Source organism: Meles meles, chromosome 1 (genome assembly GCF_922984935.1).
Source record: "Meles meles chromosome 1, mMelMel3.1 paternal haplotype, whole genome shotgun sequence".
NCBI classification, from domain to species: domain Eukaryota; kingdom Metazoa; phylum Chordata; class Mammalia; order Carnivora; family Mustelidae; genus Meles; species Meles meles.
This window is the reverse complement of record NC_060066.1, coordinates 152,017,258-152,043,806: the sequence shown is the minus strand read 5'-3', so window position 1 is coordinate 152,043,806 and position 26,549 is coordinate 152,017,258. Positions and strand designations below refer to the sequence as shown.

Sequence of the window (26,549 nt, the reverse complement as noted above, 5' to 3'; positions counted from 1 at the left end):
GTCTGCTTCTCTCTCCCTTCTCATGCTCTCTCACTCTGGCTCTCTCTCTCTCTCTCAAATAAATAAATAAATAAATAAATAAAATCTTTAAAAAAAATTTTTTTTTAATTATCTAAAGTTTGAGAAAGTATTTTAACAAAAAGTAGTCACTTTTAGTCATGGTAGTTATTATAAAATTGTTTAACATATTTGCACAACAAAAACAAATCTTAAAATTCTTTTTCCCATACTCTACTAGTAATGATCTTGCCTGGGAAAAGGCTTTGTGTATGGTTTAATCAATGACAAAACTCTCAAACAGCCCTCTTCTACTTCTAGACTAGTTGAAAACAGCAGGCTAAGGCTTATAGTCTATTAACAATTACTAATTTATTTTATTTTTGGCAGAAACACAGCCAACTGAGATGTGCCAAGCAAACAAGTAAAACAGGAGGCTGAAAACTCTTAAAAATGAGTTGTTAACATGTCAGTTAAATCTTCTTTATCACAGACTAACAGTTTTAGATATAGTAAACAGTTATTTACTAGAATAGAAGTTTTAATTGGTGCCTAACAAATTCATTTATAATTATTACATCTCTCTAGCAATGTTATAGAATTAATAATACTACCTAAAAGTAAACATGTATATTCCACAAGATTAAGATGTCTATTGGTACATTTTAAACTAAAAATCTCTCAATCAAAATTAGGTAACATGGATATTATTTTCACAAAGTATTAATAACCTTGGAAATAGAACTGGTGAAAAAAAAAGATACACAAGCAAAATCAAACAGTTAAATACCTTGATCAGGTACTGATAACAAATATATCTGAATGCAGATCAAAGTAAAAAAATCTTTCAAAGAAATCTGTGCTTATCTAAAAGTTATCAGAAATTATAATTGAAATATACTACATAAATTACCCACCAAACTTGGCTGGTACAACGAAATGAAGGTTAATCCTGAATGTAAAAATCTGTAACTAAAGATATTGATTCCTTTAATATAAAAAATGACATTTCTGACATGCATATACCAGTTTTAAAGTGAATAATCTAAACTCCTATTGGGAAGCACATTAAGGTGATTTCAGGTCAATTTGGATGACAGATTAAATAACTCCTACTTAAACTATTTTGATCCATTGCTAGTCAGTATCTAACTACTACTGCCAAGTACGTAGCATAAAGCTGAAGGGTACTTTATCTCAGCATGTCTATACCCAAACCGCCAGTTTCTGGATCTATATGGGAAGGGATTCTTTTGGGTTTTTTAATCCCATGTTATCCCATGTTATTTTATCCCATGTTATTTTTATCCCATGTTATTTCTGCTTTTTGTGGATCCTTGGGTTTAACTGCTGTCGAGTTCATTATGATAGGTATATAACAAAGACAGCCAACTGATACAAGCAACAATGTATTTTCCTCACTTTTCTAAAGATTAAAATGTTAATTTACCTTATTACACTGTAAATTAAAACCTTCCTATTAGAAGCACAGGATGCACAGGGCATGAGTTATCTGGTTCTACTTTTCTCATTGTATATCTTTTCTCCCTTGTACAGATTCTCTTAAAATTTGGTACAAATACATAGCTAGGGAACTAGCCAAGGAGGACATGACTTTTCCATTTCCTGAAGCTGGAAAAGGGTACATCTCCTCACTTCTAGTACTTTTTGCCTTAATCCCCATAAAGTCGGCATTTACTCATTCACCAACAATCCTCCACCAAAGCAAACTTAATGCCCCTAATTATGGATTACACTTAAAACTTAAGACAAATAGAAAAATCTAAGAGGACATCAGAAGCTATGTGATACATTTTGATATAATGGAATATAGAAAATGAAAATATCCTTTCTAAAAAAAAAAAAAAAAGAAAATATCCTTTCTATTTGGCATATTTACAAAATTAAAATGAATTTTAAAAGACAAAAACTCAATTTAGAACCACCATTCCAATTATATCACAGTATCCTAATAAAATGAAAATTCATTATAAGATATATATATATTTTTTAAAGATTTTATTTATTTATTTGACAGTGAGAGAGAGAGATCACAAGTAGGCAGAGAGGCAGACAGAGAGAGAGAGAGAGAGAGGGAAGCAGGCTCCCTGCCGAGCAGAGAGCCCGATGTGGGACTCGATCCCAGGACCCTGAGATCATGACCTGAGCCGAAGGCAGCGGCTTAACCCACTGAGCCACCCAGGCGCCCTATAAGATATATTTTAACAAGTCTTCACTATGTATACAAAATATTTTAAAAGAAGAATTAAAATTTTGTATTTTCTAGGGAGAGACACCAAAAGCTTTCTGAAAGCTTTTTGTCTTAGTAACTAAGATGATGAAGCTGTACTGCAAAGGGAATAAAGTTAATTATTATCAAATTCTTAATATTTAAAGTAATACAAAGGGTCAAGTGCCTAATATTCATTAAGGATATTTGTTTTCTAAATGTGACAAACTCTAAATTACTTCAATTTACGAAAGAAATGTGTATTTGTTTTTAATCACTGATTGTTTACTTTAGTTGTGTATAGAAAATTCTCAAGTACTCAAGGTCCAGTCATAAAAGTTGGAGATCATCAAGGCCCTGTGACACTCATCTTTCTTACACCTTTGGACAAACCACTATCTGTTAGACCTCTCTGGTGGGGAGGCTAACAGTAAATGAATTATATTCCAAATGTCCTTTTTATCATCAGTTTTATGGAAACTAGAAAAGATGTTTTTAAAAATCCTGTTATAAATGGATGTTAGATGATCAAGACAGGTCACAGAAGGCTATCAAACTCTGAACGTTGTTCATCTATCAGAACTAAACATGGACCCTCAGATCAGGTGGCTACATAGGAGAAACTTTTCTCAATTCAAGCAAGTCAACCATAGGTAAATTTTTTTTTTTTTTAACCATAGGTAAATTTTAAATTAAGCTACTGTTAGCACCTTCTCCTATCACTTCTTGTACCCACATCCTTTCACATTTCGTTTCAAGCCCTCACCAGCGAGCCAAGAACAACTGGGGTGGAGAAGGAAATCAGAATGGAACTGTAAAGAAGGTAACATTTTTTTTTAATATCCATTTTTTCCTAAAAAAAAAATGGCTATACATATACTGAATATAGAACTGTTGGTATTTACATCTTCCAAAATATGGTTTCAATGAACCATAATATGCATTACATCTGTTGACACCTCATTCATCACATTTCCTGGGACAATGTTCCTTTGTAAGAACTTCGCAATGTTCACAGGCGGTACTACAGCATAGTAGTTAAGAGGAAGGATTTGAAGTCAAACAGACCTACACCCAAATTCTGGCTCTGTCACTTACAAGATGGAAGACCTTAGGCAAATTACTTAAACTATTCTGTACCTCAGTTCATCCATGCACAAAATGGGAGTGATAACTTTTTCAATGGTTACTAATTACTTTCTGATAATTATGATTAACCAAAAAATGTGTTTTGCCCCTACTTGCATATGCACAACAAATATGAAAAGAAGCAGACGAATTTAAGAGACATTTAAGGGACAGAGTAAATAGGAGTTAAAAACCAATATATATGAATATTGTGAGAGGGAGAAGAGATTAGCGGAGAGAGAGGATGGAGGGAGCGAGAAAGTGAGGGAGGGGAGGAGAGACAGAGGAAAAAAAAAAAAAAAGCCCAAGATTCTAAAGCAACATTACTGAGAATACAGTGGCATTGAGATGCCAAACATACCAAACATCCACCCTTCAGGAAAGGGGTGAATTCTGGTAGACAATGTGTTCGATATCTACGTGGAGCTATCATACAGAAAATAAAATATTGCTCTGCAGCTCAAGAAGGAGATGGGGATGTACGGTGAATTACTGGCATATAAATGATATTTGAAAACCATTATGGTAGGTTAAACAGTAGGAAGTACATGTCCAGTAGGAATTAGTAAAAGGGATAGAATCCTAGAGATAGGTCTAGGAAGAGGTCTGCACAAGATTTTTGAAGAATGTGATCAGACATTGGAGGAAAACCAGTATACAGTGATGGTTCAAGAGGAAAGAGAAAAGATTTCAGAAAGATTAATTAACAGAAGCAAATACCACAAAGAAGTCAAAGATTAGGATGATGTGAAAATTAAGGAATTGTAGTAAATTTGGAAGAACAGTTACAGAGCAGCTGCTGAAGTATAAGCTTGAATAAACTGAAAAAGAACTAAGAATGAAGAAATGAAGAGAGCTAGTTTTTTTTTTAATTGTGGTAAACTATATATAACATAAAGTTTATCAATTTATCCATTTCTAGGTGAACAGTTCAGTGGCAGTAAGTGCATTCACACTGTTGTACAACCATCACAACCATCCATCTCCAGAACTTTTCATCTTCTCAAACTGAAACTCTCTACCAGTTAAACAATAACTTCCATCCTTCCTCCCTCAGCATCTAGCAATCAGCATTCTATCTTCTTTATCTGAATTTGACTATTTTAGGTACTTCACATAAATGGAATCATACCACATTTCTACTTTTGTGTCTGGTTTTTTCTCCTTAGCATAACATGTTCGAAGTTCAAGCATGTGTCAGAATTTACTTCCTTTTTAAGGTTAAACAGTATTCCAGTGTATGTATATGCCACATTTTGTTTCTCTGTTATTCACAGATGGACATTTGGGGGGGTTCCAACCTTTTGGCTATTATGAGTAATGCTACTATAAAGCTTGGGATTCAAATATCTGTTTATTTCCTGCTTTTAATTCTTTTCTTTTTAATTTTATTTATTTGACAGAGAGAGAGATCACAAATAGGCGGTGGTGGGGGGGGAGCAGGCTCCCTGCAGAGCAGAGAGCCCCAAGTGGGGCTTGATCCAGGGACCTGAGATCATGACCTGGGCCAAAGGTAGAGTATTAACCCACTGAACCACCCAGGCGCCCCTCCTGCTTTTAATTCTTTTGGTTATGTACTCAGAAGTAGAAATGCTGGCTCACGTGGTAATTCTGTTTAAATTTTTTGAGGAACCACCATACTGTTTTCCACAGTGGCTGCACCATTTTACCTTTCCACCAGCAGTTCACAAGCGTTCCAATTTCTCCACACCCTCACCAATGCTTGTTAGTTTCTGTAATTTACTTTATTTTACTTCATAACAGCCATCCTAGTGGGTATGAAGAGGTATCTCAATGTGGTTCTGATTTGTATTTTCCCACTGATTAGCATTGTTGAGCACCTTTTCATGTGGATATTGGCCATCTGTATATCTTCTTTGGAGGAATGCCTATTGAAGGCCTTTGTTTATTCTTTAACTGGATCAATTGTTTTTCTGTTGTAAAGAGCTAGATTATTTTTAAAACATCAACAAGAAAGAAAAGAGAAAAAAGTCAAGCCTTAATGGAAAGCAGAACTGAGGAAGACTGTTTCAAAGACTAAAGACACTAAGTCAACAGTGGAGAGTGTAAAGACAAGAGGAAGAGGCATTAACTGATGGAACAAGGTCCTTAATTGTGTATGCAAGGTATTCCTGATACAATTCACACACTTCTTCCTTTGAGATGGACAGAAAAGACAAGACTCATAAAGAGAGTCTGAAGATACAGGAAAGTATAATGACAATGTTTTTGCCTAATGACCTCGATTTTCTTCAGACTTAGGAGACTAAGTCATAAGCTGAGCATTAAAGTGAAGTCAAGGCATACAGACTGCAGCAAATATTTGTAACACAGGCTATGGAAAATTGGACAGAGACCTAACCAGATATATTCAGCAGCATTTTATCCAGATGAAGCAGTCTACTGCCTTGTCATCATCAAGACATTGTCAAGACATTACAGTTCTCACTGTCATCATTATTATATTTTCAAAGGATGACCTGCAAAAGAATAATTAAAAGAGGGTGCCCAGGTGGCTCAGTAGACTAAGCGTCTGCCTTCGGCTCAGGCCATCATCCCAGGGTCCTGGGATGGAATCCCACACAGGGCTCCCTGCGCAGTGGGGAGCCTGCTTCTCTCTCTTCCTCTGCCATTCTCCCTGCTTGTGCTTTGTAGCTCTATGTCTCTGTCAAATAAATAAATAAAATCTTTGGAAAAAAGAGAGAGAGAGAATGATTAAAAGACTTGCTCAAGGGGTATCTCAGTGGCTCAGCTGTTTAAGTGTCTGACTCTTGATTTCAACTCAGGTCATGATCTCAGAGTCATGAGATCCAGCCCCTTGTCAGGCTCCATGCTCTGCATGGAGAAGCTTAAGCTTCTCTCCGGTCCTCTTACCGCTCTCCCCAACTTCCATGTGCTCACACGTACTGAGAAAGAGACTTGCCCAAGATGGGACAGTTATTAAATGGTGAAACTTGGATTCAGTTCCAGTTAACTTTATTACATTACATTGTTTCCTAAGAAATGCTATAACAAACTGTTAACAGTTTTAAACTTAAATCTTCCTGTCCTAATCTAATTCCTTCTTCTGGAATAAAATTGTAAAAATTATTATTTACAAATACACACTCACTAACAAACAGTTTTCAGAAAGGCTGTTTTAACTTAGTCCCATCAGCAATTTATGAGCATACGTCCTTTTTAAAGAAAGACGGTGGGAGGGAGGGACAAAGGATGACTCCCCTGGGCAATGTTTTTCTCCCTGGAAAATACATGAACACACATATAGTATGTGTTGTTCAAATAATTAACCTGATTTTCCTTTTTGCTGAGAGTAACTCATAAGAAGAGAATATTCTCATAGCACCTAACAGAGTGCTGGAGACAAGCCAGCATGCTCTGTAGTTCCCAATGGTCGAAGCTACGCTTTGCCTTTTTATCTCTATTTTATAAGGAATCAGAAAACAAAGAGATAAAGGCCAAATTAGTCTCCTCGGTAAGACTCTAGTCAGACGTGACTTACGGCCAACACTAACTTTAAATGAGAGGAAATCAGAATGGGAGCTTGGCTCCTTCCTTTACACCAGCAGCCTGACCAAGCCCTGCTTAACAACGTGCTGCATCTGGCCTAGGAAGACAAGAACCAAGTTGTCTCCCAAGGTCTTCTAGCAGTGAGGTGAAAACAGGAAGTTGTAGGAAAGACTTTTTCTTTAAAATTTTTATTAGAGGGCGACTCGGTGGCTCAGTGGGTTAAAGCCTCTGCCTTCAGCTCAGGTCATGATCCCAGCGTCCTGGAATCGAGCCCCGTATCGGGCTCTCTGCTCAGCAGGGAGCCTGCCTCCTCCTCTCTCTCTGCCTGTCTCTCTGTCTACTTGTGATCTCTGTCTGTCAAATAAATAAATAAAATCTTTTAAAAAAAATAAATAAATAAAAATAAAAATATTTGTTTATGTAATCATTGTACCCAATGTGGGGCTTGAACTCATGACCCTGAGATCAAGAGTTGCATGCTCCTCCAACCGAGCCAACCAGGCACCTGTCACGTTTTTCATTTCTAATACAGAAATTTAATATATCAGAAACTATGGTGACAAATTTATAGACGAACCAAATTTTTTGAACTTACATAAAGTTGATGAAATATCAGTATTGAAATATTGATCACTATTTTCAAACAGCTTTACCATTTTGTTTCTCCCTTGAAAAGTGACATTTTGGAAGTGACTCTTATAAGTTATAATATGAAAGCAGAGGTTAATTTATATAAATTTAAAATCATATCCCAGTTGATATTAAAAAATAGCACATGACCTTCAAGTAGTTTAATTTTTATTACTTGCCTTATAATTTGAATGAAAATAAATGAACAGTGTATTATTTTCCATTAGACTTCCATTTTAAATTTGCAATCATTAGGGAAGGCTCTATGAAAGCAATCTTAGTCAGTCCCTAGGCAGGGAGAGTGATATGGATTCAGCAACCTTTTGATGAGTTTCCAGATATCGATAATTCAATAGGCACATTTCTAAAAAGGTGTCAGATTTTCTACTTGATAGACATTTCAGTCAACCTTTGGTAAAGTTTAGCTATAATGAGGTAGGTATTACTAGAATAGGAAATAGCTACAGTAAAACAAGATGAAGACTTAACATACACAAGGACAGAACAGAAAAATGATCCAAATCCATTTCCTATAGTGATAGTAGTTAGAATTATAGAGTCTAAGATAACATCTCAGAATTTAGAAAAGTGAGCAGAAATTCTAATTATACATATATTTAAATGTCATAATTATAAGGTTAAGAGACTAGATTAGACAAATAAAATGATCTATGGGCATATATTGCAAATCATTACCTAGAGTGGTCCTCAAGCTGAGGTCTTGCCCTTCTGGAGGGAAGGAGTTCAGAAAAGGTGAGAGCGTTGTTTGGTATCATAATGACTGAGAAGTGCTAATGGCACCAGGAATGCCAAATGCTCTGTAATGCCCAGATCAGTCCTGCACTGTGAAAGAACTGTTCACTCAGATGCCAAGAGTACCCCCAAAGAAAAACAATGGACATACCAGGGCACTATACAGACTGGTTATAATGGAGAAAACTTATCTAGAATTAAAAAGGAATTAAGAAAGTACAGATGAAACAACATTTGCAAGATAACCTGGTTTTAAACCAGGGCCTGACAGGCCACTCTCCAGTACCTCTCTCTAGTAAGCATACATCTTTAATGGATACAGGGTTCTATAGTAATTTTTTTGAGCAGCTTGTCTGAATGAAAGAGAACAGGAAGGTTAAACTGCATCATCATCATGTACTCTGTGCAGAGATGCATTAAAAGACAGAGATCTTGTAATCCACTAATCTTAAAAAATATTAAAGGACTGTAAGGAGCTTTATAATGGAAATGGAGGATTCAAAGAAAGCTTGGAATACAGATAAGAACACGGTGGGGGGATAGTGGATAATATCTCTGATAAAGCAAGTATTTCTGTTATATCATGTATAACATTTGAAGTTTTTTTAAAGCATACATGGGTTTGTGCCTTTGTTTACACAGAGCCTTTGCCTTAGTGGAGGGTCTGGAATTAATGAAGATAAAAATGTTTCATGCTGTTGAATCCCAGAATTGAACTTCTCCCATATCTTAAATCCCAGGAAAGCATCTAATGAAAGGTCTCTAATCAAAATGTTTAAATATGCTTGTCTAATACAGAAACAGGCTGAGATAGTAAGATAAATTTAATTTCACAAATGGGGACAGTAATCATCAGGACCAAGAACAGACAGACTCACTGGAGGTTTAAATTCAGTCAGCATTTACTGAATTCACAGCATACCTTTGTTGCTTTCATAGCACAATGTAGTCAAGTGTATAAGAATACAAACTTTGGTGCTAGAATGTCCATGTTCAACTCTTGGCTTTACCACAGACTAGCTGTGTGATCTTATACAAGTTGTCTCTTGTTCTTATGCTAATACTTTTTGTGTCTATGTTCATAAGGGATATTGATCTGTGGTTTTCTTCTCTTCTGATGTCTTTAATATCAGGGTATTGTGACCTCATAAAATAAGTTGGGAAGCATTCCCTCCTCCTCAACTTCCTGAGACTGTGTATTATTTTTTACTTAAATATTTGATAGAATTCACCACTGATGCCATCACTGTCTAGACTTTTCTCTGTGCTAAGATTTTAATTTACAAATTCATTGCTGACTTGATAAAGGTCTATTTAGCTTTTCTGTTTCTTTTTGTCACTTTAAGTATTTGTATTTTTCTAGGAATTTGTCCACTTTACCTAAGTCATTTAATTTGTTGGGATACAGATCTTCACAAAATTTTCTTAAAATCCTTTTGGTTTCTAAAAGGATTGTAGTGATGTTCCCTCTTAATTCTTGATTTTGGTAGTTTTTTTCTATTTTCAGGCTGGCTAAGTGTGTTATCAATTTTATCTTTTCAAAGAAACAACAAAGGGTTTTTCTTTATCGTTTTTCATTAAATTTTTATTTTAAGCAAATTTTTATATTTAGTAAAGTATTGCCTGAACATTGTTTTAGAAGCTAACTAGTAACATGAACTTCATAACAAAAAATAATAGTTCCATTACTACTTCATTTCCAATTCTCCTGCCTGAATTAACCATCTCAGTTATCTGTTTCTTCTGGTATTTAACTCCAATATTTCTAGATTATAGGCTTATACCATTATTTGACTTATTTTGCAATCTTAGACACTATCTACTGATTTCTGATGCACGATAAATTTATTCCTTGACATCGTCATGCTCCCTATTCCTCCCTTCCCCCAACCAGTTCTCCTTTTCCTATCTTCTCTACGTATTTATGTTAAGATTTTTGGTAAAACAATCAACTGTTTCATTATTGTAACCATATAACTATTGTTTGAGTTGAGCCATAAAATACACTCTGATTTTACATCTTTTCTTACATAACTTTCTTTTTCCCTGAAATTAATAGTTACCTCAACTTCCTGTTGGCTTTTCTATGTAGCTATTACTAAATCTACTCTTAAGATATTACTAAACCTTCTCTTAGTGTGGTTAAGCACATCAGATAATGTCATAACTCCACCGGTCCCTTGGAGCACTCCATGATCCTGCTCCAGTTCATACTCTTCCCCCTCCCCCCAAGTTTTACTGACATATAATTGAATAGTCTGTATTTAAAGAATACAGCTTCTATTCTATATGGCTGTCACCTGAAACTTCCTTCACCATCAATCTGGGAGTTTCACTGGCATCTCATGGTGATGGATCAATCTCTTGTGTCTTGTATCTATGTTTTCAGGTTTTTTGGTTTACTTGTTCATTGAATAAATCACACAGTAACTTCTTGAGAAAGGAGGAAAAAAATTGTTTAGAAACTATGAATATCTTTCTATATCATATTTGAAGTATAACTGAGCAATGAATAGAATCTTAAATTGGAAATATTTTCTCACATAATTTGAAGACATCATTCCACTGCTTTCTTGTTTTAAGTGTTGCTATTGGGAAGTGTGATGACACTGATTCTTGTTTTGTTTTTGTTTTCTTTTTAATTGTGGCCATTTTTTCCTTTTGTCTCTCCCTTTCTGGAAGTTTTCAGAGTATCCTTTTTACTTTTTATTGTTTTAAAATTTCAAAATGATGTTCCTTGGTATGAGGTCTATTTGTTTCATAGTACTCAGTAAGCCACTGAGTTCTGGAACAGTTTTCTTGATTATTTCTTAAATTATATCCTCCCCTCCATTTTTTCTGTCCCCTTTTTCTAGTACTTGTATTAGTCAGATGTTGGACTTCACTAGTTATTGTCTCAAACTGTAAAAGGTATGAAACTTTACCCTGCTCTAGGGTAAGGGGTTAGCCTGGAATGTTTCATGGATACAGGCAGAAGACATGAGACTCCTGGGTCAGAGACAAGGGACTTTATTAGTCAAGGCAGCATGAGCTTCTTCATGTTTCTGCCAGTTCTCTTTGCCTCCCAAGTCCCATGGGGAAAATGCAGTGGCAGGCCTAGGCAGATGCTATCTGTGCACGTAACAAATTTATGTAACAGAATAGGAAATCCCCAGATCAGAAAATCCTAAGCTTTTTTATAAGATGATGCAACAAATCTGTACAATCTTTACCCTAGAGGGAAATACTATCTTTATCATACTACATAGCAAACAAATCTGTCCTTTGCTCCTGAGAGAGTGACTCTTTTTCCAAGTATGTTCACTATACAAACACCTTTGACAAGAGAATACAGAACAAAAGCCTATCAGTGTCTCTGCTCACAAGATGTATAGAAATGTGAGACTCATTTAGAACTATCTACCAAGAGCTATTCCTCCAACTTTCTTACACTTTCTCCAATTTCCCTTTTGCCTTTTTCTTACCTTTTGAGAGGTTTCCTCAATTTTGCCCTCAAAACTTTCTAGTGAAATTATTTTTATTCTCATAGTTTTAATTTCCAAGAGCTCTTCCTCATTTTCTGAGTAAGCATCCTGTTTCATAAATAAAACAGCTTTTCATTTCCTTCTAAGGTGGTGTGATAGTGTTATTAAATTTTCTTCTGTCCCATTTGCTTATTTTGATCTTTGCCTTTCAAAATAAGGACATTCTTCAACAATCCGCTGATTCTTAGTTGTATATTCAAAGTTAGAATGAAAAGATAAAACATCGATCTTGCATTAGCGGCACTTATCAACCACTGGGCCTACCAGTGAGATAAACCAGTGGACTTGGGTATTAAACTGGGGTCCTGCAAATGTTAAAATGTACGTTGTTTTTCTACTAGACAAATATATTCAGGAAGGAATTCTCCAACCTTCTACCTGATAGCATATAAGCCTAGATGTTAGTGTTCTGAGAACTAAATAGGAAGAGGTCATTGGGAGTTCCTCTTTGCACCCAATCTCGTGCCTGTCTTTCCAGGGTTCTCCAGTCAAACTGGCTTGCTTTTACAGGTCTCCCCCATGACGGAAGTTAGGACTCAGCTTTTTCACTCTGCTAAGTTGGTTATCATTTATTCAACTACATTTCTTCTTCCAATTTTTACTGCCTCTCATCTGCTCTTCTCTCTCTAACATTTTCTTTATCTTTTGGAGTTTATATATATTTTATGACTTTACTGTCACTTTAGTAGAGTTTTTCAGGAAGGAGAATAAACATGTATATTCAACTGGCCATGTTATATAAACACAGCTCATAAATATATTTACAAATGCTCGTACTAATTACTATGTTGTCCTTGATTTGTGCCAATGTACACTCCTCTACAGTAGTGTGAGTGCTTTGTCATTACTGAGTATTACTACTATACACGTCTTTGCTAAGCTAAGAGATTTTTTAAAGTAGTACTTATGGTTGAAATGAACAATTCTTAGATTATTAATGAATATTAACATGTTTTCATCAGTTTACTAGCCATTTTTATTTCAACTTCTGAGGTATATCTGTATAAGTTCTTTGCTCCTTTCCTATTGGAGTGTTAGTTTTTTTTTTCATTATCATTTTGTAAAAGTGATATTTAAAGATGTTAATTCTCTAAGGAAAGTATTTTTCCACCTTGATATCTGCCTTTTCATTTTAATGTACATTACTTTTACAGTTTAGAAAGTCAAATACGTCAATTTTCCTTCATAGTTTTTCCATGCCTAGAAAGTCCTTATCTACAAATATTTATCAATATACTTTCTCATTAATTTGATATTTTCCATTTTTATTGATCTATAATCCAATTAGAATTTACTTTTTCCATGTGTTATAAAGAGTTCTGTGTATATTTTAGATATTAACTAATTAACTACTGTCTTCTTTGTAAATATTTTGTCTTGATTTCAATTAAACATTAGTGTTTTAATGTTGTGGTATCTTTTGTATAAAATATTCTATTTTTTGGAAGTGAACATATCTTCTGGGTTTTTGTGTTTATTAAAAAGTTCTATCTTACGTCCAGATTATAAATGCAGCTACCTAAATTTTCTTCTAAAATTTTTATTTAAGTCTTTACAGAAAATCTGTATCATATACAGAATGAAATAGAAACTTAACCATTTTTCTACTGAAATGATTTAGCACCTTATTCATATATTAAGTGATCAAATATAATGAATTTTTTCTCTGGATTCTCTATTCTAGTGTTTTTCAAGCCCAGGTCAGTACTACTTGTTGCTTTTAAAATCAATTTAGTAGGCTTTATGTGGCATTTTAAAAAATATAAAATAAAGGGAAAAACAGTATGTATCATATATAACAAGGGTAAGTGTTTCATGAAACTTTTCTTTTCAAGATTTCATTTATTTATTATTCTCACATGTGGTGAGATGGCCTGAGGGAGGGAGTGAGGGAAAGAATCTCAAGTAGACTCCATGCAGAGTACAGAACCCAACATGGGGTGATCTCATGACCCTGAGATCATGACCTGAGCCAAACCAAAAGTTGGACACTCAACCAACTGAGCCACTGAGGTGCCCCTTGATTTCTGTTTTGTAACACAAACATATAAACACATAGATCAAGGGTCATAATGCATGTAAAATGTAAGTCTTATTGTGAATTATAAGAAATAAAATCTGAAATCCACTCTTCCATTATATTCCATTAATCCATTTGTCCATTCCTTTGTGCCAACAGACAAATGTGTCTGTTCCTTTGTTCATATGTATCTAATTCTAGTGGTGTGTTCTGATGCATGGTAAAGCAGGTGTATCTCCCTTTTTAGCTACTACTGGATATTTCTTCTTCCATATGAATTATGTGGTCAATTTTTTCCTACCATTAACAAGACTTTTTTTGCTTCCACTCTAATTAGAATTGCTGATTTGGAAGAAATTATACTTTTATTATACTCAGTTCTCTGCAGCCCATCAAGTATTTGGTATGTCTATGTATGAGACATGGTATGTTTCTGTAATTCTTATTACAAAGGTCCTATGGTTTACTTGTTAAATTTACTCCTAAGTATTTCATAGTTCTTGTCATTGTTGTGAAAGAAAAACTTTCCCATTTCCATCTGTGTGCTTATTGCAAATACAGAGAAGCTTTCAGTTTTATTTATATCTAGCTATCTTACCAGATTCTTTTATTAATTCTATTGTTTATAACTTGAGTCTCTCCTGTTACCTAATCGTATTGCGAGGACCCCTAAAAATGGCAAATAATTTGGCAGTATAAAATGGCAACACTGAGAATCTTGCTTAGCTCCTGACTGTAAAATGCCATTTAAGTAACATATACAAGAAATTACTGAGACCCATTCTTCTCTCTTCCATTTCTCAAGTTATTCCTCATGTTACAGTTCCTGCTCCTCCTCTCCCGCAGCTTCTAAACTGTGCTACTAGTGAGAGGGTCTGGTTTCTGATGTCTGGGTAGTAGGGAAAAGAGGTGCTGCTGACTCTCAGTGTACCATTAAAAATACATATCCATGCATTCACGTATATGCATATGTGGCACAAGGTAAGGTGCTGAAAGGAATAGCAAGAAATCAAGAATGTCCAGAAAGACAATCAAACAAGAGATGAAAGACATATGAATAAATAATGTTATTTCAAACAGAAATGATACATGCTCCAAAGTCAGCATGAATCAAGAGTAGAGGAAAATAGTTACTTACAGTATAGAAATGGCAACAGGTAGAGATTACACATATATGACAATTATGCTATAATTTGGATACAGTATAGATTAAAAACTTTTTGAAGGATTGGCTGAACCTAATTAGCACATGTACTACTATTTTCTTAGAGGAAAAGACTGCTTTCAAATGAGTCACTTAAAAGTGAACTTCTAGCAACTTAACTCCTATATTTCTTAGAGACTATTTGGACAGATGATGATGACATTCTCCAAGTTGTAGTACTGTCAGTAAAAGGAATTAACAAGAAGAATAAATAAGAGCCTGGTTTACAATTCCCTTTCCTGATTACCCCTCAAAAAGAGAATTAATTTTATTCAATAAAAATAAAAGGAAATAAATCCTTATCCCACAAATTTCTTAAAAATAGAAATTTTATAATTTCACATAATATATAATTTTTATTATAATGTTATAATTCACTGTTAAAGTTAATATGGTTTCTTATATTGCCAAAAATATCATAATATAAATTTTTACCAGGGTCAAAAATTTTCATCTTTGAATTCACACAGTGTATAATAGCAAAATGCAGCTGTTAAATAAAGCATAGTTTACTGGTTCATTCATGCTATAAAAATATGACTGACATTTCATCTGGTCAACCATCCTAAAGGTTAATTCTTGTTTCCTGTTTCAGGTTTTATTCCAGGTGAACTGCTCCGGGCAGATTCTATTTACCTATTCCGAACAAACCACAAACTGTTTCATTGCTCACTCTTACTGTTAAGAACATATTGACTTGCTGCCTGCTCTGCTGTTTAATTCATTTATGCTGAGAGTCAGGCATGAAGACAGAATTTTAAATGTGACATTTGCAGGCTGTTAGGTCATTTAAGCTCTGACAACGCTAGGGAATTCCTGACATATAAACTGGACCTGATTATCAAACACAGATAGGCTTCCCAAAGCAGCAAATTTCTGATCATATTTTTTTTTGTAATTTCTCACAGAATTTAATATTAAATTTCAATGTCAATGAAAAGATCTATATAGCCAACATTTTAAAGTAAAAACCTGTTTCTCAAACCAGAACTTCTTCTAACCAAATCCGCTAAATGAAAATCTTTTTCATTGACAAAGACATTGGAAAGAGTCATGATAATAATTAACAGTCACCTAAAATTCTGACATATTCTGATATTTAAGGGTTTTCAATATTTTCTATAATCTATAAATTCTGAAAAATCTGATAGTTCTGAAGGCCATGACTCTTGTCAATAGAGCATTTAAAATTCTCAGATTCGAGGAGTGGCTGGCATTGTTGGGTGTGGGTGTCTTGGCGTCTGAGTGACTCAACGTCATTGCGTTCACTGGCCTTCCACTCCCTAACAGGTCAAAATGCAGATCTTCGTGAAGACCCTGACCGGCAAGACCATCATCACCCTGAGGTGGAGCCCAGTGACACCATCGAAAATGTGAAGGCCAAGATCCAAGATAAGGAGGGCATCCCCCCGACCAGCAGAGGCTTATCTTCGCTGGCAAGCAGCTGGAAGATGGCCGCACTCTTTCTGACTACAACATCCAGAAAGAGTCCACTCTGCACCTGGTCCTGCGCCTGAGAGGTGGCATGCAGATCTTTGTGACGACCCTGACTGGCAAGACCATCACCTTGGAGGTGGAGCCCAGTGATACCATCGAAAATGTGAAGGCCAAGATCCAAGACAAAGAAGGCATCCCCCCTGACCAGCAGAGGCTTATCTTTGCTGGCAAGCAGCTGGAAGATGGCCGCACTCTTTCTGACTACAACATCCAGAAAGAGTCCACTCTGCACCTGGTCCTGCGCCTGAGAGGTGGCATGCAGATCTTCGTGAAGACCCTGACCGGCAAGACCATCACCTTGGAGGTGGAGCCTAGTGACACCATCGAAAACGTGAAGGCCAAGATCCAAGATAAGGAGGGCATCATCCCCCCTCCCCCCCCCCCCACCAGCAGAGGCTTATCTTTGCCGGCAAGCAGCTGGAAGATGGCCGCACTCTCTCTGATTACAACATCCAGAAAGATGGTTCTCCGTCTGAGGGGTGGCTGTTAATTCTTCAGTTTTGAATTCATAGTGCCCAATGATGGCATTGTTCTGCACTATAGCCATTTTGCCCCAATTTAAGTTTAGAAATTACCAGTTTCAGTAATAACTGAGTCACTGGTTTTCTCAACAGCTGTTCAAAATGTTAATAAAAGTTTTGTTGCATGGTAAAAAAAAATAAAATAAAATAAAATAAAATTCTCAGATTCTGGCCAGGGCAGAGCCAGAATTTATATGCTTATATATATATAAAATTTATATAAAATCTTAGTTTAAGACTTAGTTTAAATATCTACCACACTGCCTTCTCTAAAATTATAGTTATGCAGAACGGATGATAGAGTCATTATAATTGGAAATGAAAAAAAAACCCTGCCCACATGACATTTAGAATTACACTTTACAAGAGTTGATAATGGGGTAGGGTGAAGGAAGTAAGGAAAGATTGTTTTCTTATTTTAGCTACTCAAAAAAATTACACAAAATGACAATTTTTCAGCTCTTTTTCCTTGTCACTAACAAGTGCTACAGTGGTTCAAATGAAAGTTTTCTGAAATTAAGTCTTGTTGTTAAGTAATGAACAAAAGATAATTCTGATCTTACCCTGTATTTTATATAAGTAAAAATTCCATGATGCACAGCAAGTAGCCTTTTAATAGGAGTCTAAAAAGGCATGGATAGCCTGGAATGCCTTTCAGCTATACCACATTGATTTTGAAAAACCTAACAAAGGCAATTACTTTTCAAAGATTAAAACTCTTGTTTCTTTCAAAAGAATAAAATGGGGGAAGCAAACCTGGTGTATTATCTGAGCTACAGGAAGTTGTTCAGCATATTTCAGTGGTTCCACTAGTTCCTCATTCATCCATTCCTTCTTATATCTGGAAAAAAAAAAAGAATTTAAAAACACGCGGCTCAGGTAAATAGTATTTTTAAATATGGCAAATATTTAAATATGACAAATATGAAAACTATTAAAAATCCTATACTTAATGTTTCTGAAATAATCAGTATTTATCAAAATCTATGAAAACCCACCTATTGATAATTTTCAATGACATATCTCTAAGTACATTCAGAATGCCTCTAATTACTATGGAATAAGATTAGCCAATATTATCTAATATTATCAGATCCTGTCTTTTACTCTGGACCTTAAAATATTTAAGAATTCCCTGCTCATAGGGTGTACTTTTTAATACAGTATTTAAAGGTCTTCAAAACCCGGCTCCAACCACGTTCAACCTCCATCTCTAGCAACTCCTTCTCTATGTACCAGTCTATTGCTTCAGCCACATCCAACTACTGGCTGCCTGCCAGTGGGCCTTAAAGCTCCTTGCCTCTCTGATGTTCCCCATTCTGTTTCCTGTTGGGACCAACCACCAATTCCTTCTTTATTTACTCCTATTTCAAATATAATTATTTAAGCCTGTCTAGATAAATTTTTCACCTCCCTGAAGACAGAAATCATGTCTTATTCTTTCTTGTATAACCAATGTTTACTATATAATACTCAATAAATGTTTGCTGAATGGATATATGAAAATGAAGACAACAATAACTATCTGAGAGATGTTATATGAAAAATATTTTCTTTAATATCTACATTTACAATGAGATGCAGCATTGACATAATATAGAAAATACAGTACACAGTAAGTACACAGTAAGAGTACACAGTACACAGTAAGAATAAAATCTCCCCAAATGAAAAGGATTAGAAAAAAATGTTTTTAAAAAATTATTGACCCTTTTTTGAAAACGGAAATAACCATTAGATTTTAAAACAATATACCTAAACATATTTAAGCCTCTTTTACCCATTTTTTTCTGTAAATTACACAGGAACTTATCGATTTAAAAGTCAAATTTTAAAAATAGAAGCCTTAATTTGTCTTGAAAACTAACCAAACAAGACTGGCCTACGTCTCTAGGGCTGCAGTTAGGGAATGGGATGATGAGCAATGTGGAAACTCTCCAGAAAAAAGGCAGATAAACAAGGACAGTGGCTCCTGGGTGGCTCAGTGGGTTAAAGCCTCTGCCTTCAGCTCAGGTCATGATCTCTGGGTCCTGGGATCGAGCCCCACATCGGGCTCTCTGCTCAAGCAGGGAGCCTGCTTCCCCTCTCTCCCTGCCTGCCTCTCTGCCTACTTGTGATCTCTGTCTGTCAAATAAATAAAATCTTAAAAAAAAAAAAAAAAAGGACAAAATTTTGCCGATGATTTAAAAGCTTAAAGAACCTCTTAACTAGGTAAAAGCCTGTGTATGCCTTACAGAATTAGTATAAAAATAATTAATTTGGGGGAAGTTTGAAGACTCACTCATGATGAAAAAAAAAGGTCTTAAAATATTGGTTTATAGGGGGCACCTGGGTGGCTCAGTGGGTTAAGCCGCTGCCTTCGGCTCAGGTCATGATCTCAGGGTCCTGGGATCGAGTCCCGCATCGGGCTCTCTGCTCAGCAGGGAGCCTGCTTCCCTCTCTCTCTCTCTCTGCCTGCCTCTCCATCTACTTGTGATCTCTCTCTGTCAAATAAATAAATAAAATCTTTAAAAAAAAAAAATACTGGTTTATAGGGATAGAAAGTGGAATGGTTGTTGCCAGAGGTAAAGGTGGGGAGAACAGAGGGTTACTGTTTCAGTAGTTTCAGTATTAAAAGATACTTTTAATAGTTTCAGTTTTCAGTATTAAACTGAATACTGTTTCAGTTTCAGTAGTTTCAGTATTAAAAGATGAAAAAAGGTCTGGAATAGACACTGATAATAGTTCATAATAATTGAACTGGATATTAAAAATGGTTAAAATGGTAAATTTTATGTTACATAAACGTTATGGGTTGAACTGTGTCCCCTCCACAAATCATATGTTGAGAGAGTACCTCAGAATATGAGTTAGAATAGGGTCTGTAAAGAGGTGATTAAGTTTAAGTGAGGTCACTGGCATAGGCCTTAATCCCATGTGATAATGTCCTTATAAGAAGAGAAGACCAGGGCATAGAGGAAGACTGAATAACCACCAAATGAAGACACTGAGGGAAGACATGGCCATCAATAAGTCAAGGAGAAAGGCCTTAGAAGAAACCAATTCTGCTAACCCCTTGATCTTGCCCTTCTAGCCTCTAGAACTGTGAGAAAGTAAATTTCTGTGGTTTAAGCCACCCAGTTTGTAGTACTCCATTATGTCAGCCCTAGCAGACTAATAAACTGCATTTTTAAAAAAGATTTTATTTCTTTATTTGACAGAGAGAGAGAACACAAGTAGACAGAGCAGCAGAGGGAGAGGGAGAAGCAGGCTCTCCGCTGAGCAGGGAGCCTGGGATGATGACCCGAGCCGAAGGCAGCCGCTCAACCAACTGAGCCACCCAGGTGTCCCAATAAATTGCATTTTACCATGATTAAAAATAAAATAAAATGTCTATTACCAAAAAACCCCCATTATTTTAAAATGTACAATTTCACAATGTACACTTAAGAAATTTAGGTATATAAAACACATACCAAACAACAAAAAAAAAAGACAGCTATATTGAATATCATCAAAATTTAAAACTTCTGGGGTGTCTGTGTGGCTCAGTCAATTGGGTGTCCAACTGAAGATTCTCTTTATCCAACTGCACTTCCCCCCTCTCGCACCCACTCTCTTTCCCTGAAATAAATACATAAATCTTTAAAAAAATGTTTAAAACTTCTGTGCTTAAAAGACACTATCAAGAAAGTGAAAAAGCAACCTACAGAATGGAAAAAAATTTTTTGCAAATCATGTATCTGAAAAAGGATTTGTATCAAGGGTATATAACAACTATCACAATTCAATCATTAAAAAAAATCATTCAACAAAAAATTTTTTCTTCATCATCAAAGAGATACCTAAGTGAAACTGGTATATATTTGTGTTTGTTTCTTTTTTACTGTGTGTCTGTGGAGGGGAAGAACACAATGACTACTCAATACAGTTCAGTGCCACTGACTGGAGTCCTGTTAGGGTAATAGCCATTTCAATAAACATCTGTTGAAACAAATGAATAAAGATTAAATCACTGCAGTAATTCTAAGAGTATAAAGAAATATGAAAAAGATACTTTTTCCTTGTTTATTCCAAAAATGTAAAGCAACAATGCATAAGATGGAATACATTTAATTTGCAAAATGTTTCTCAATAACTATAAAAGATACAAAAATATTGGAAATCTAGCAATTTCTTTTGAGGGACTTTTTTTTCTTTTTTTTTTAAGTAAGCTCCCTGCCTAGTGTGGAGCCAGATGTGGGGCTTGATCTCATGACCCACATTAAGACGTGACCTTAATTCTTAACTGACTAAGACACCCAAGGTGCCCCTTGAGTGACTTTTTAAAAATGCCAAATGGTTAGCATGAAAAATTCCAGACACACTGCTATATTTTCTTTTTGTTTTATTTTTTTTCTGAAACATGTGAAAGTAAGTTGCAGATATCATGACAGTTACATCTAAACATGTTAGCATGCATCAACCAAGAGTAGGTCTGAAAATTTTCTTAATAACTACAGGACATTTTTAGAAAGTCACTCTAAGTACAATTCACAAGTAATCTTTGAACCACCACTACGAACTTAGGTTTTTTGGCTCATGTAGTGTTTTCATAATAAATTACAATTATTTCTCATTTTGAATTTCTTAAAAATGCCTATCATTTTCTTACTTTATATGTGCTAGAAGTGTGGTATCAAAACTGATTTTCTTTCCATTTTAATTATTTTCACTTTTAGTATATTTTAAAATTTTAAACTTATTTTCATGTTTCAGCTTGGAGGCCTGCGTGCCCTTTTAACCTTTTAACTTCTAATACTCAGACATAGGATATAGCTAAGCCAGTTGTTCTAGATCAATTGTCCCAGGCACACAGGACCCTTTTCAAACTGGAGACGAAGATCCCCTCTTATTTCAGAAAAGTTTATTATTTTAAATGTTATGTTTGTTCATTTTCCATTTATTTTTCTAGTTTCAGTTCTTCAGCTAAATATACTGAATTTTCTCTATCATTCTCTCTTTGATCCTTTCAGCTTTCTTATTTCAGTTTCATTTTCTTGACTCTTTTTCATTTCTCTTCTTTACGTCTCTTACTGAACTTTTGGTAATATCTATCTTCCCTTGGGTACTTTGCAATTTAGTTTTCATTTCTGAAATGATTTTTGTCTTTTTCTGTCGATTTCCTTCCAGAGTTCAATCAGCTCCTGTTTCATACATCTGTTGTCTGTCCATTTCAATTGTGAGTTTTGGAACTCCAATTCATAGTGTCTTTCATAATCCAATTGCTTGTTTAATATAGGTTATGCATGTTCGAGTGTTGTGTTTCAAGTTTCTCACTTTATGGCTTTTCTTTTCTGTTTATTTTTCCTTTCATACTCTCTCTCTCCTTAACCCTGTGTGTGTGTGTGTGTGTGTGTGTGTTTAGAAGGTGTTATTTAAATTTTGTTTTCTTAGAGCAATTTTGTGCAGATCCTGGCTTCTTTTTCTGTTGAAGATTATTTATATTGGTTTTCTCCAGAATCAGCAATAGCAAGTTACCTTGTGATAAGAACAGAGGTAAGGTGGCTTATTAGGTTTCTCAGTTCAAGAGCACCCTCCTCTGTGGCTACAGTGAAGTGTAGATTCTTTAAAAAATGGTATTTTTTGTGGTGGTTGTGGTGGTGGGAATAATTTGTCTTTTTAAAAAATTTATCTTGGGGCGCTTGGGTGGCTCAGTGGGTTAAAGCCTCTGCCTTCGGCTCAGGTCATGATCCCAGGGTCCTGGGATCGAGCCCCGCATCGGGCTCTCTGCTCCGAGGGGAGCCTGCTTCCTCCTCTCTCTCTGCCTGCCTCTCTGCCTAGTTGTGATTTCTCTCTGTCAAATAAATAAAAAATATTTAAAAAAAAATTTATCTTATTTCTGGGACACCTGGGTGGCTCAGTGGGTTAAGCCTCTGCCTCCAGCTCAGGTCATGATTTCAAGGTCCTGGGATTGAGCTCTCTGCTCAGCAGGGAGCCTGCTTCTCCAGCCAACCCCCTCACCCCCGCCCCCGCCCTGTGCCTGCCTCTCTGCCTACTTGTGGTCTCTGTCTGTCAAATAAATAAATAAATAAATCTTTTAAAAAATTATCTTATTTCCTTTGGATCCTTATCTTCAGCTGCTTCTTTCTTTCCTTTTACCACCAAGCCTCCAAAGGAACCCCCATTCCCACCCCTTGTAAGATATCTTCCATTCTCTCAGAATGAGTGCTTTCCTCAAATTGTCACCTAAGGTCAGCCACACTTTCTAAGCCCCAGGCCTCTGTTCAAGTAGTTCATGCTTACAGTAATTCAGAAAGGGAGAAAACTACAAATGTCAATTTCAATGTATATATGGCTGCCATCCTAAGGAAACTGGGAATTTTTCTCTTGCAATATGGCAAGGTTCTCTCTCTTAAAGCCATCCTAGAATTCCTTTTATTTAATATTTTGAGTACCTCCTAATAGGATGTAATTTTTCTATTATCTTTTCCCAAGACATTTCACTAAGATCTATCTAAATAACTTCTATGTGGAAAATCTGTGCATTCCTTTTTTTACTTGACTGTTTTTTTTTAAACTGTTTTTGTAGAAAACCACAGTAAGTGGAATTTATTTATACTGTAAAAGGGTTTTGGATCCAATATAGTGATGCTACCATCTCAAACCAAATATTATCCAAGTTCTCTGCATAACTAAATAAAATACTCCTGGCAAAATTCTGACACCTATTAAGTTGGTCTTTACAACTCCTCATCTCTTGTGTTCTTTAATTCTGTCACTGTGCCCTCAAAAATCTTTCTGTGCTATCCAAGCACTCCTGAAATACACTGTAAAATTACTTACTGTGTCCATACATCTTTGATTCAGAAACAGGCAAGATTTTTATTCTTTATTGCTATATTGAAATTAGATTATTTGTATATAAAATGACAAAGCTAACTGTGAGCAGAACACCAAGGCACCTTTTCAAACATAGGAAATACGCCTGACAAAAAAGAAGAAAGCAGAGACACTGTGTTGTGCCAAGGACAAACTAAAAATTTAGAAGATTAATAATTCAAGACACATCACCTACAGTAATGCAAAATCACTAAGAAGAAATTCTCAAAACATATCAAAAACAGGAAGCTAGCCAAAGTTTGTGTAGTCTCTTGAACCTGATAACTCGAAGTCATTACTTGAAACTAGAAGTGTATAAAGAAACAAAATCAACTTCTTAATACAATCCTGTTTTTCAAAAAAAGATGGAAAAATTTCCACTCCAAAACTGCATTTTAAAACATGCCCAAGCATTTATACAATTGACAACATAATATTGTTATACAAATACACTTGACAAACCTTGGCCCTACGACATTCCTAAAAGTTTAAAGAAATGAGAAAAGAAACTCAAATGTATTGGTTAATAGAGACAAACACAAAATGCTATTACAACTCCAGAAAGTTCCCAAGAGTCACTGAAGATTATTTTTGTGAATACTGTTATGAGATAACAATCTAATGCATCATCTTCCTTGAAATGAGATTCCTCTCCCAAACTTGCAGCATCATCATTCTTCTAACTATCAAACTAAAAACTTGTGTAAGAAGATAATAAAACAAAATCTTGACTATTACTTACTTTGAAGAAGCACAAGGAAGAAGATGAGCTGGGGGAAAGATACATAATTTGAGGTACAAAAAACAGAGAGTTAATTCCCAAAAGAACTAAGCTACATTAACTTATGGTCCAACTGTTGAAATGCATCTTAGTTTCTCTCAGCTTGCAGGATGGTATAAAAAGGCACACACCAGTTAAAAAAGCGTATCTCCTGAGCAACTCCATCAAGCAGTTTTAACAAAATCCCTGAAAACCAAGCTCTAGTTTTCACTGAGGGACTTCAGGAGTAGCCTCTTGGCTGGTAGAAGCTGCAGGCAGGCTTTCCAAAAGTTCACAAAACCAGCTAACTTGTATACACATAAGCAATTACCTTTGTAGAAGTCAAAAGTAATTATAAAATAGCAGCATGAGGATGGTCAGAGGGAACCTGTCAAAATTACTGAGCACTTACCCTGCAGTAGGCACTCCGTTAGGTACAAATAACTACAGTTTTATGTGTACTATTCTAGCCATTTTATTTTGCTATTACATACATATCTGTGATGCATGGAAAGTATGTAGAATATCTACAGTTTCATTAATAAACTGTATTCTATGTAAAACTGTGCCACTAGCTCTTTTCATTTAATATTGTTTTTGAAATCCAAGCACGTCAATGTGATGATCAACCTAGTTTTTTCCTGTTGATAGGTATATGGCATAATATGAAAACGCTCCATTTTACTTAGATATTCCAATATTAATGGACATTTGCTTTCAATTATATATTATTAGAAATAATGTTGCAATAAATATCCTTCCAGGCTTTGTCTACATGTGCAAGAGATGTTCTACAACACGTGAAAATTACAGTCCACGGGCCAAATTTGGGATGTCACCTGTTTCTGTATGTCCTATAACCTAAGAACAGTTTGTACATATTTTAATGGTTGAAAAAATAAGTTAAAAAAGAAAACTATTTCAGGACAATGAAACATATAAAAGTTGGTCATTAGCATCTATAGTTATTCGAACCAGACATTCATCTGTAACTATATTATCTGTGACTGCTTTTGCACTGTAACAGCAGAGCATTTGCAACCGAGACTGTATGACCTACAAAAGTTAAGATATTTAATACCTGGTCCTTTACAGGAAAAGTTTGCCAATGCCTATTCTGGAGTAATAATTTATAAGATGGATTTGCTAAGTCATAACTACACACATTTTAAATTTTGCTAGAAACAACTAGATTGCTATCCAAAGGAACTGGATCAATTTATGCTGGCCCCAGAAATGTGTACATTCCCATTTCCCTCCATCATTACCTCTGAATTTTCTACAATAATATCTCATTGTTTTAATTTATACTTACTTTTTAAAAACATATCTAAATATTCACTGAAAAAGAGTCTTCCCTCTTTTCCAAACATATTTCTTTTGGTCATTTTTCTATTGGCCTTTTTTTTTAAAAATCATTGCGCAGATTTATTTATGTAATTTGGACAGAATTCTTTGACATACATGTTGCAAATAATTCCACTCACACTTTCTCTTAACTTTGTTTACTTTTTTTTTTACTATATATATTTTAATTTTGTTGCAATAGACTTTATCAATCTTTTAAAATTTGCTATGCTTTGGGTAGCATGACATCTTTCCCTATTCCTATTTCTCTACTCTTACTAAGTTTAATAATTATGAAATGGTAGATTCTCTTAGATTTTCTATTATATGTTCTGTTAAAAAAACAGGGAAATTTTGTCTCTTCCTAATACTTATATCTCCTAACTTTTCCCTTGTCCCCCTGTCTTCTTTGCATTAGTTGGGACTTCTTGTACAGTGATGAATTGATGAAATTATAGCATGCATCCGTATCTTGTCTGAATTGCACTGAGATGCTTCTAAAGATTCAGTCTTGGGCTACCACCTAGGTAGCTCAGTTGGTTAAGTGTCTGCCTTCTGCTCAGGTCATGGTCCCAGAGTCCTGGGACT

The 26,549-nt window shown here is 35.3% G+C and overlaps 1 protein-coding gene and 1 pseudogene across 1 annotated transcript in view; one reads left to right on the top strand and one right to left on the bottom strand.

The window, feature by feature from the left end:
* Positions 1 to 26,549, bottom strand: part of PIGK (phosphatidylinositol glycan anchor biosynthesis class K) — a 122,840-nt gene that overhangs the window by 22,209 nt on the left and 74,082 nt on the right. Inside the window, exon 10 of the mRNA XM_046010478.1 lies at positions 17,771 to 17,855. Coding sequence (XP_045866434.1) covers positions 17,771 to 17,855 — 85 coding nt within the window. The remainder of the gene's footprint in view (positions 1 to 17,770; positions 17,856 to 26,549) is intronic.
* On the top strand, positions 16,278 to 17,145 carry LOC123945462 (annotated as a pseudogene).